A 12,025-nucleotide genomic window follows, 5' to 3' on the forward strand; every position below is an offset into this window, starting at 1 on the left:
CCTTATTTTTTACTTGTCTCTATTTTTGTTCTCCTTAGTTTCATTTTTTCTTTCCTTTATACTTCATTCCATATAGTGCATACATTCTTTGCATTCTTTTCAATCTCTTATTCCTGTACCGCCATCTTTAATTTTACTTTCACTCCTTCTCCATTTTCACTCTATACCTCCTCCCTCCTCTGACCCCCCCTCCTCTCCCCTACCAACACAGAGCCCTATGAGTGCAGGCACCCTCTCCCTCAGTGCTCACACGCCTGTCTCCTACTGCGTCCTTGGACGCGCCTACATCCTGCGCATGCGCTAACACAGCGCTTTGCTACTTCACCTCTCAGTGCGCTTATGCCCGCCCTTGGCCGGCCCCTGGTTTTACTTGGACGCCGCTTGCCTCCTGCACATGCGCTCTCACACAGCGCTACAGCGTGCATTCCTGGCTTCTCTCTCACACCTAATCGTGCGCGCCTTCCCACACCACCACACTTCCTGTCTGGCTGCCATTTATTCCCTGACAATCTACTATGCCGGACACTACTGCCTCCTTCCTCCCTGCTGGACCCACAGGTACCTTTCTCTCTGGCTTAGCTTCCTGCACCCTACCACATTACAAGCACCCTTACTCCATGTCTCTCGTCCACAGTGCTTCTAGGGACGCTGCGCCCTGTCCGTGCCGTTCCGGACCCTCGTACCTCTTAGTTTCTCTGGACCATTTGTGGTATGTGTTTGGTAGGCTCTGTTTCTGGCCCTGACCACAGCATTAGTTCCTTGCCTCATTCGTTTCTACTCTCTGTAGGAGCCTCTGTCTCCGTTCATCGGACAAGTGTCCTCCTCCTCTCTCTTCCATCACTGCTCATTCACTAAGGTCAGTTTTGCTCTACCCTCCCTGCGCAATGTGTTTATATATATTTTTTAGTTATCTATGAAGCCTACCATCCTCCGTTTTTTGCCTGCCTGAACGCTGATCTAGCATTCGTATTACCTATGTATTCCTCTGGGCCTTGTTCACGTATTTCGTAGACTTGTACATATATAAATAATTTACTTTTTCTCATATGATGGTTGTTTATTTTCCCCTGTTTTGGTTCCCCCCCCCCTTTTTTTACTCTATAGGTTCATACAGCATCTTTTGATGCATTTAGCAGCACAGTGGCATCTATCATGACTACTATACTATTCTTGTATTTGCTTCTCTTGACTGTTGTTTGCTGCATCCACTGTGTTCTATTATGTTCTGTAATATTTTTGTTATGTTGTATTTTATATTTTCTTGGCTACACCATCTTTAATATAGTATATTTCATGTTTTTTACAGTGAGGTTTGAGAAAGACCTTACGGGTCGAAACGTTACCTCAGAACTCTATTTACCACTGTGGTATTCACCATTACCTGGCACAGCTGAAGTCCCTCACCAGGGTGAGATATGGCACTGCAATCGAATGTACAAAAAATGAGAAGCATTGGCCTAAGAAGCAGTCCATCGGTTCTGAGACCAATGGACAGTAGGCTGATATATGCCTGGAGCATGACATCTCCGACAGACAATGGTATGAAATGTACCCCTTGGCTATGATCCCTCCTGGGTCTTTGGGCATCCATCAGACGTGGTCTTGAACACTTTATTTTGGGGAACCCCTTAAAGAAGACCTCAGGTTCCCTTGATTGCTCAGGGAGATCTTCATAGTCAAGTATCTTTCCACGAGGCTCACAAGTTCATTGGCATTCTGGGGATCTACTTGTGCAACCCAGCTTTGTACAGATTTTGGTAGTGAGTGGATAAATAGTTCAACTGCCACTCTTTCCACCATCTATGCAGGAGAGCAGGTCTCAGGCTGCAGTCATTTTTGCACTAGGTGTAACAGGTCGAACATTTGGGACAAAGGAGGCTTGTCCCTCTGGTAGTGCCAGAGGCACACTCCTTGTGCCCTGACTGCCATGGTTACACCCAGATGAGTGATAATTTTCACCTTCAGTTTGTTGTATTCCTTGGCATCCTGCAGAGTAAGGTTGTAGTATGCTTTCTGCGGTTCCCCAGTAAGTCGTAGAGCTAGGACCTCTAACTGTTGCTCTGGGGGAAGGTTCAACCTGTATGTACAAGGTGTAACAGGTCGAACATCTGGGACCAAAAGGTTTATTCTTTTGGTAGCGCCAGAGGTGCACCCTTTGCACCCTGACTGCCAGAACGCCACCCAAACATGCCATAATCTCTGCCTTTGGGTTAATGTACTCTTTAGCATCCTGCAGAACAAGGTCATAGTATGCTTTCTGCGGTTCCCAGTATGGTATGGATCCAGAATCTCTGCATATTACTCTGGGGGCAGTTTTCCATGTCTGCCACTGTTTCAAAGACCTATAGAATATACTTGGCACACTCTCGTGGGTCGGATGCAATAGGGTGTTTATAATACACTAGATTGTGGCCCGATTCTAACGCATCGGGTATTCTAGAATATGCATGTCCCCGTAGTATATGGACAATGATGATTCCAGAATTCGCGGCAGACTGTGCCCGTCGCTGATTGGTCGAGGCAACCTTTATGACATCATCGTCGCCATGGCAACCATTATGACATCTACGTCGATACTGTGCCCGTCGCTGATTGGTCGAGGCGAATTCGCGGCAGACTGTGCCCGTCGCTGATTGGTTGAGGCAACCTTTATGACATCATCGTCGCCATGCTGTGCCCGTCGCTGATTGGTCGAGGCCGCTAGGCCTATCAGAGACGTGGGATTTCCAGGACAGACAGACGGAAAAACCCTTAGACAATTATATATATAGATACAGTATCACAATGTTCAAACGTTTCGGTCAACAAAGGACTTTCATCAGTGTGCTCTAAAATAAAATAAAGTGCATAGACAAAATACAAAGAAAAATTACCAAAATTAATAAAGTATATACAAGTAATTTCATTTGGTCATCTACTACAAATTGAGAAACGGGAGAAAACATCCTAACAATATAGCTTCCATGTGCCATGTGGGTCTGGAAGGGTCTGTGTCATATACCCTTTTTTCGCTTTTATAGGTATGTACCTCTTATCTATTCGGTGACTTATCAGCACACGTTATACCTTAGTTCCCCCCCCCCTTTTTTTGCATTCCTTTTTCCTTTTGCTTGCCCGTATGTTCACCAACACTCCAGTCATTTTGCTATATTAAGTTTATGTACTTATCCCGCATGTACTCTCTGATATGTACCATACATATGGCACATGGAAGCTATATTGTTAGAATTGTTTCTGATGCATACATCCGCATGCATCTTGATTTCATATCTTTTACATTGTGGACACTGGTACATGCGTTTACATGCATTCAACTACATTTGCTTACCCATGCGTCATTTTGCGGTGTGCGGCTAGGCGCGGCTATCGCACCATGTTGCAATTTTTGAGGCGTCAAATTTTCGCCGCCATTCGCACATGGACGCTTGCGGAAGGAGTGCGTAAAAAAATGCATTACAGTCTATGGGAACGCATTGGTATGCAAGGACGATTGCGTTTGCGTACGCAGGCTTTTTTTGAGTAAACATGTCCAGGAACTGGTTTTAAGCCACCCCCTGAAAGAAAGCTTTTAAAAGAGGGAGTGGGCACTGGAAGTCCATTTCTCTCCAGACTCTGGAAGCGATACAAGGCATTGCAGCATCTTTTTTGGAAGATTCTGACTATCAAAATGTGAGTATACAAGCTGTATGTCTGCCTGTCTGTTTTTCTCCCTGCAGTCTGTAATCATTTCTGTCTCTCTTGCAGCATTCCTCATCATGTCCTCCAGTGCAGAGCAGATCTCACAGAGTGGACAGGAGACTGAAGTGAGTACATTTGCTACTGATTGGCAAGTATTCACTGTCACTATACACATGTGGCAAAATATTAATTTTTCTTTACAGAAGCATTCCAGTGCAGATAAGCAGGAGCAGCAGACTCAGGACCAAGTTCCGGTGGCAAGACGGATTGTAAGTATTCTTGACACTTTTTGTTTATTCTTGACTGTTTCTGGTTATTCTTGACTATTTTTGGTTATTCTTGAATGTTTTTGGTTTAAGTGTTTTATCTTTACAACATTAATGTCTTTCTTTCATTTATAGGTTCCACAATGGGAGGAAGAAGCCATTGACAATGACCTCATCACACATATGCAGGAGCGAGTTGCGTTATGAGACACCAGGGAGCAGCAGCACTCGGACGCTGTGGTGATTCGGTGGCTGTGGAATGAGGTGCCCGAAGCACTGATGGATGACCTGGACAACCCCACACCACGAGTCCGAAAGGAATTTTGCAAGTACTGCAATGTGGTCTGATGCGGCAGTGAACCTGAAGGCCAGGATCACACAACCGTGTGTAATGCGATAAACTCCTGCGAGTTTCTCGCATCACACACAGTTGAGTGATCCCGGCCTAAAGTGCATTGTTTTACAACTTTTTTTTCCCCCTTCACAGTGAACAAAGTCAAAACCCGTTGGCGTTCGATGAAGGATCGTTTTAACAAGTTCACAGTGGTGCTGCAGCAAGGATCGGGAAATATAAAGATCACCAGATGCTGGCTTTCCTGAGACCTGTCCTTGCTCAGAGAACGTAGGTATTTTTGTGTTGTATTCCATTGTGATGTATTCCCTAATCTGAATTTTTTTTGGTAGTAATGTTTTAATTTTCTTTTCACAGAACCGGGAGCAGCACCTTCGAACCTGGATCGTCCTCTGGAGCGGTCCCTCATCGGACAGTCACATACCAGTCCCACCCATCCACAAGCGATGCAGCAAGTGGGCCGGCATCACAGGCTGGAGAACAGGCAGCTGGTCCTTCAGGTGTTCCTTTGTCCCAGCCCTCTGCCTCTTTTTTGGGGGGTCTTCCCATCAGCGGCAGAAGGCCTCGGACAGATCACTCATGCCAGAGTTTATTCACTTGAGCTTGGTCTTCCAGAATGGCCTGAAGGTGCTGGGAGATAGACTGGAAAGTGGTCTGACCCATATTAACACACTTTTCCAGGATGTCAGCCAACGCCTTGACCGTCTGGAAGCCGACCTCCAGAAACCGGCACACCATTTTTTTTACTAAGATAAAGCGGGGCATGTCGGAACACCTTACACCTGAACTCCAACTTAATGTGATGCAGGCCTGCAATGCTGCTTACGTTCAGGCCATGCAGCAGACTTGGTACTTACAGCAGCCACAGGTGACATTTCCACCTGTGCCACCAATTACACACTTTACCTCAATACCGATTTCTGCTGCATAGCACTGTACGGCCACCACCATGCCCAGTCCTGCCGTGCACCACTACACTGCCACCACCATGTCGGGTGCTGCTGAAAGCCCCCCACCACCATGCCGAGTCCTGCTCCTGCATGGCCATCCACCACCATGGCGGTTCAGCAAACTGCACGTTAATTCACCGCCACCACCATGGTGGTTCAGCAAACTGCATGTCCGTCCACCGCCACCACCATGGCTGTTCAGCAAACTACACGTCCGTCCACCGCCACCACCATGGCGGTTCAGTAAACTGCACGGCCGTCTTGATCCACCACCATGCGGGTTCCGGATACCACCATTCCCACCCTCTCAAGGAGACAAAGAATCCACCAGCCTACTCATGGCAAACAGAAAAAGAAGAAACAGGCAACAAGAACTGTCGTACTACCCCCACCCTCACCTCCCAAATGTGTCTGTGTTGTCCAGTTTGTCTCTCCCTTCCAATCTGTCTCTCCCGTCACATGCTTCCACTCCTAGTGTGTCTTCTTCCATCCTTGACCTCCCAGACCCCATAAATTTAGTAGGTCTATCACTGTTTGTTCTTTGCCTCTTTCGTTGCTGGCCAACACACAGTGTTTTTGCCACCTCATAGCTCCATGACACACAATCTGCTGCCCCTTTCTTTATTTGCTTTACACTGCAGCTTTGATTCTTGTGTCTGTCATGGAGCTATGAGGTGGCAAAAACACAAAGAGGACTGAAAATCCTCTCAAAAAAAATATTAATACAGTTCAAAGGGTCAGGGGTCAGCAATGCTCACCTGCCAAGGTGTCAGTACTAGTGCACTCAGACTGCTGGGTTTTCTGCATCCTGAGTGCGCTAGTTCTGACACAAGTGAGGTGAGTAAAGATATGAGGTGGATTAGCTCCATCATCTCTTCAGTCTGCATTAATCTATTGGTCTATAGAAATGCTGACTAAAGAGACGATGGAGCTAATCCAAGGTCACCTACCATAGCACTGACCTCAGAGAGAAGAGGTGTAGTGTAAAGCATGGGTGAGATAACCCAATTTGGTTAACCCCTTCATGACCATGGGATTTTTCATTTTTCCGTGTTCGTTTTTCACTCCCCTCCTTCCCAGAGCCATAACTTTTTTAATTTTCTGTCAATTTGGCCATGTGAGGGTTTATTTTTTGTGGGACGAGTTGTACTTTTGAACGACATCATTGGTTTTAGCATGTCGTGTACTAGAAAACGGGAAAAAAATTCCAAGTGCGGTGAAATTGCAAAAAAAGTGCAATCCCACACTTGTTTTTTGTTTGGCTTTTTTGCTAGGTTCACTAAATGCTAAAACTGACTTGACATTATGATTCTCCAGGTCAGTACGAGTTCGTAGACACCTAACATGACTAGGTTATTTTTTATCTAAGTGGTGAAAAAAAATTCCAAACTTTGCTAAAAAAAAATAAAAAAAAATTGCGCCATTTTCCGATACTCGTAGCGTCTCCATTTTTCGTGATCTGGGGTCGGTTGAGGGCTTATTTTTTGCGTGCCGAGATGACGTTTTTAATGTTAGCATTTCGGTGCAGATATGTTCTTTTGATCACCCGTTATTGCATTTTAATGCAATGTCGCAGCAACCAATAAAACGTAATTCTGGCGTTTCGAATTTTTTTCCCACTACGCTGTTTAGCGATCAGGTTAATGCTTTTTTTTAATTGATAGATCGGGCGATTCTGAGCGCGGCGATACCAAATATGTGTAGATTTGATATTTTTTTTATTGATTTATTTTGATTGGGGCAAAAGGGGGGTGATTTAAACTTTTATATATTTTTTGTTTTTTTAACATTTTTTTCAACTTCTTTTTTTTACTTTTGCCATGCTTCAATAGACTCCATGGGAGGCTAGAAACAGGCACAACGCTATCGCCTCTGCTACATAGCAGCGATCTGCTGATCGCTGCTATGTAGCAGAAATGGAGCTGTGCTGTGAGCGCCGACCACAGGGTGGCGCTCACAGCCACCGGCGATCAGTAACCATAGAGGTCTCAAGGACCTCTATGGTTACAATGGAGATGCATCGCCGACCCCCGATCATGTGACGGGGGTCGGTGATGACGTCATTTCCGGCCTCCCGGCTGGAAGCGGTAGTTAAATGCCGCTGTCTGCGTTTGACAGCGGCATTTAACTAGTTAATAGGTGCGAGCAGATCGCGATTCTGCCCGCGCCTATTACGGGCACATGTCAGCTGTTCAAAACAGCTGACATGTCCCGGCTTTGGTGCGGGCTCACCGCGGAGCCCTGCATCAAAGCAGGGGATCTGACCTTGGACGTACTATCACGTCCAAGGTCAGATAGGGGTCCACTCCCTGTCTCATGCAATCTGCATTAAACAGGGAGTGGATTTTATAGAAACTGTAGTTGTGAACCGGTGACCACCTTATTAAACTGTATAAAAAAAGTACTGTAAAGTAGAGGGCACTTGGAACAGGTGTTTCACTAGAGGTGTTTTATTTTCAGTAAACATTAAAAGTACATTTTAACATTCCAGGTACATAACATTACATAACATCACAAGAACATTTTGCTAAACCATTTCATCTTGCCATGACACACGTCCAATCTCAGAGCCAAAGTAGGCCGCAAATATATCCCTCATTTGTGCAACCTCAACTGTTGTCCTCAGAGGGTGATGATGGTAATCTGGCAATGGGTTACTAACAGGTTCTTCAAGTTCAATGTTGGGTCACTTTTTAGCCATTATGTAGTTGTGCTTAACCACACACGCCTTGACGACCTCATCGACTATCTCAATTTTGAGATTAATGGCTGTCCCTAAAATGTGACATTTCGAGACAAGCATACCCGAGGCACACTCAACAGTTCTTCGTGCCCTGGTCAGTCGGTAATTAAAAATTCTTTTTGTGTGGTTCAAGTCCTGAATGGAGAATGGTTTAAGGAGGTTTCCACACATCTGAAAGGCCACATCCCCAACCCCAACAAATGGCATTGGCGGGCCTTCAGTGTTGGGAAGAGGTCGTGGCAGGGGAAATGAAAATGATTCCCATACAACCGTTGGCCCAAGTCCGAGTTTTTAAATGTCTGGGAGTCATTACCGTGGCCAAAAGAGCCAATGTCCACGGCGACAAACCTACAGTCCGCAGCTGCAATCGCAATGAGCACTTTGGAAAAATATTTTTTATAATTAAAGTACTCGCATCCATTTCCAGCCGGTTTGGTAATCCGGATATGTTTTCCATCCATTGCTCCCAAACAGTTGGGGAAATTACAAACTTCAAAAAAAATTTCAGCAGTTTCTTGCCAGATTTCCGTGGTGGGTAGGGGGATAAATTCCTCACGAAGAACGTCCCACAAAGCCCGGCAGGTGTCTGCGACAATCCCAGAAAGTGTTGAAATTCCAATCCGGAACTGGAAATGGAGCGATTATAGGATCTCTCTGGTAGCCAAGAATCTGCTGAGCAGAGAAAGAAAAAAAAAATTCAGAACAATAATATTCATGACAGGGGTTTTGCAAAACAGAGAAAGAAAAAAAAAGGGACAAGGACATGGCTTTTAGAACAATAATATTTAGGACAGTTATTTTGCAAAACAAAAAAAGGAAAAAAATGAAGTACATTGCAGAACAATAATAATTATGACAGGCGTTTATTTTTAAATATTATGTACCTTAGTGTCACCAGCAGACATTCCTCAGAAGGAATCGCTCTACGGAGCTGGGTGTCCTGCCTGCTGATGGCTCCTTGTACAAATCCACTAAGCTCTCTTGAGACATCCGCGTGTACTCAAAATATTTCTCCGGGTTTTCACGGAGCTCACTGTATAAGGAATGGTACGCTCCATGGCTCTGTCGGTGTTCAACAGTCGGTTGCTGCCAAAAGCGCAGACGCCGTCTTCTCGGTCTTTCTCTTTTCCGTTCTCACTCACAAGCAAATGCGATGGCAAGAAACAAGTTGACATCCAAATCCAGGTTCCGATATAAAACTCTCCATGCGAAGATCCATCTTGACGCTGGATACAGGAGCAAAATCTGAGGATTTCATCTGTACAAGGGTCTATATACAGAAATCCCATGATACACGCCCATTTGGCGTGGCTTATGTCAAGAAAATTCTCCTGGAAAATCTTTTTCCTATCGAACGCATGCGCATAAAAAACGCAATGCATGCAAAAACGCATGCAAACGCAGCATTTTTTTTTCCGTCATGCGTAAGCTGATGCGGATAAAAAAAATGCTGCGCTATCATACATTTTTTTTGCATGCGTTTGCAGTTGCGGACAAGATGCTGTGGACTCAACCTCAAATGTGAAACTAGCCTAAGCTATGCCTGGCCACATAAAACACCTATTGTCCATAGCAACCAATGACTTACAGCTTGGTGCGTACAGCCCGTGTAGTCTGTAGATTTTGGCTTGTCTCTCTCCCGTCCAACACAACCCACTCTGCTCATCTTTCGCAGCTGACTGACATCAGTGAACACATGGCCTGGTTCTAGTTATAGCTATCTATGTGCACCCAATCAGGACCTGCAGTGCTAGGATTTAACCTCCAGCCTATGAAGCATTCCTACACTGATTTCTAGGTGTTCATCATAATCTTTGCATCTGAGCATTATTAGAGTTGAAAAACCAAAAAACACCAGACCATATATGCACCCCCAATGTCAAGTACCACGGGTGCTCGGATATACATAGGGTTCAGTGCAACCAAAAGTAAATAGAGAACCTAGAAAAGATAGCACTACAACGAACCAGTAAAATAGAATAATCTTTATTAACTGCAAACTGTAAATAGCATAAAAATAGTACAAAGGGAGTCCAGGAGATGACAAATGGTCACCAAAAGCAGGCAATGTGAAAACCAACAGGCAGTAACACACAGTACATAATAGGCGTGCACTACCTCCCATACATAAGTACTGTGCACACCTCCGGAAGAAGGCATCGCGCCGAAACGCGCGTAGGGGCTTGTCGGCAGTGTGTGTTTCCAGCAGGTAATATTACGGTCTCTTTATGGGTTTCACTCCTCCTGTTCTTTTTATGGAGCACAGCGTAATCTTGCAGGTTCAGTTTATACTTGGCACTTGCCTTTTTGTACTAATTTCTGGACACTTGCTATTGTGATTAGCTCATACACAGTACTTATGTATGGGAGGTAGTGCACGCCTATTATGTACTGTGTGTTACTGCCTGTTGGTTTTCACATTGCCTGCTTTTGGTGACCATTTGTCATCTCCTGGACTCCCTTTGTACTATTTTTATGCTATTTACAGTTTGCATTTAATAAAGATTATTCTATTTTACTGGTTCGTTGTAGTGCTATCTTTTCTAGGTTCTCTATTATTAGAGTTGAGCGAATTTGTTCGGATTTCGGTCCGAATACGATCGGCAGCGATTATTGTTTTTGCAATATTCGTCAAACACAACCGAACGTCATTAGAGTTAATGGAAGTAGAAATTATGGAATATGTTTGGAACCAATCATCAAACATTATTTCAGCACAAATAGGGTACCAATATGGCCCTGATATGGCACATTCAGATTCAGCGACCGATTCCAAACAAATTCGCTCAACTCTTATTATGATATCTATTTTATGCCATGATGGATAGATTTGTTTCCGTTTTTTAACGGTTTTTAATGGTTCACCAGTATTTTGTCCATGTATATTTATCATACATATTTAATATCTTCATACATGTGTACATACGGTCATGAGTATGGTCTTTTTTTTCTGTTAACTCCAATACTTGTGTAACTCCTTAATGTTACATGGCTATGCACCCACTTTTTTGCTTTGTTTGAATACAAATGTACATCACAATTTTCAGACTCTTATTTTTAAAACAATTAGAAAACCATGTATTATTTCCTTTACACTTTACAAGCACTTGGTACTTTTTGTTGGTATATCACATAAAGTCCAAATAAAATACATTTCAGTTTGTAGGTCTAACATGAAAAAATGTGGAAAAGTTTATGAAGTATAAATATTTTTTCAAGGCACTGAACATATATAATCTATAATGTTGTAAAAGGATGCAAATTAAATCCACAAAATGGGACCAGGCTATGTCAATGAAAAAGTAATGGCTTTCAAAATGGAGAAAAGAAAAACAAATATGTTAATAATAGGGCGTATGAACTTGAATGAGACAAACCTTATAAATGGTTAAGAAAAGTTGAAAAATCTTTACCTTTCAGGATGAGTTTCTTTAGCTTGTAAGCTATTTGATGGCCCCATGATTTGTCTCCAAAAGTTGATGGCATCATGTCTTGCCAATACCAAAGCAATTATTGGTCCAGAACTCATGTAAGCAGTCAAACTAGGAAAAAACATTTTTCCATACTGTTCAGAGTAGAAGTCACTACATTTTTCTGGGCTTAGATGAACTTTCATTTTCTGTAAATTAAATAACGGAAGGGTTAGTGCAAGGTAGGGATTACATATCTGTGCAACAGAAGTGGATATGTTAATTTTTAAGAGATATATACTGTACATTTATACCGTATATATGTTTAAATCAAATAGGGGGAGGGGTGATCCATGTATAATACTGTGTCACTAAGAGAAATTATAAATCAAACCCTAGCACCGTGATTGCCTTTCAAGAAGAGCCCAGTAGCTACAAGTGAACACTACTATAAAATTAATCAAATGGTGTACTTTATTAACAATAAAAATAGACATACAATAGAGAACAACTACAATCACCTCCAGTATGAGGGACAGGAAAGATCTAGACCTGGTTGACAAAAATCCCATACATGCAATGCAGGAGTACCCAAAAATAGTATTGCACCAAAGAATTAAGTACAA

The 12,025-nt window shown here is 43.5% G+C and overlaps 1 protein-coding gene across 3 annotated transcripts in view; it reads right to left on the minus strand.

The window, feature by feature from the left end:
• NME5 (NME/NM23 family member 5) overlaps positions 1-12,025 on the minus strand; it is a 212,983-nt gene that overhangs the window by 152,663 nt on the left and 48,295 nt on the right. For all 3 annotated transcript variants that reach the window (XM_069761974.1, XM_069761976.1, XM_069761975.1), the window contains exon 3: positions 11,403-11,608. In XM_069761974.1, the coding sequence (XP_069618075.1) occupies positions 11,403-11,608 (206 nt within the window). The remainder of the gene's footprint in view (positions 1-11,402; positions 11,609-12,025) is intronic.

Source organism: Ranitomeya imitator, chromosome 4, assembly GCF_032444005.1.
Source record: "Ranitomeya imitator isolate aRanImi1 chromosome 4, aRanImi1.pri, whole genome shotgun sequence".
Classification (NCBI taxonomy): Eukaryota; Metazoa; Chordata; class Amphibia; order Anura; family Dendrobatidae; genus Ranitomeya; species Ranitomeya imitator.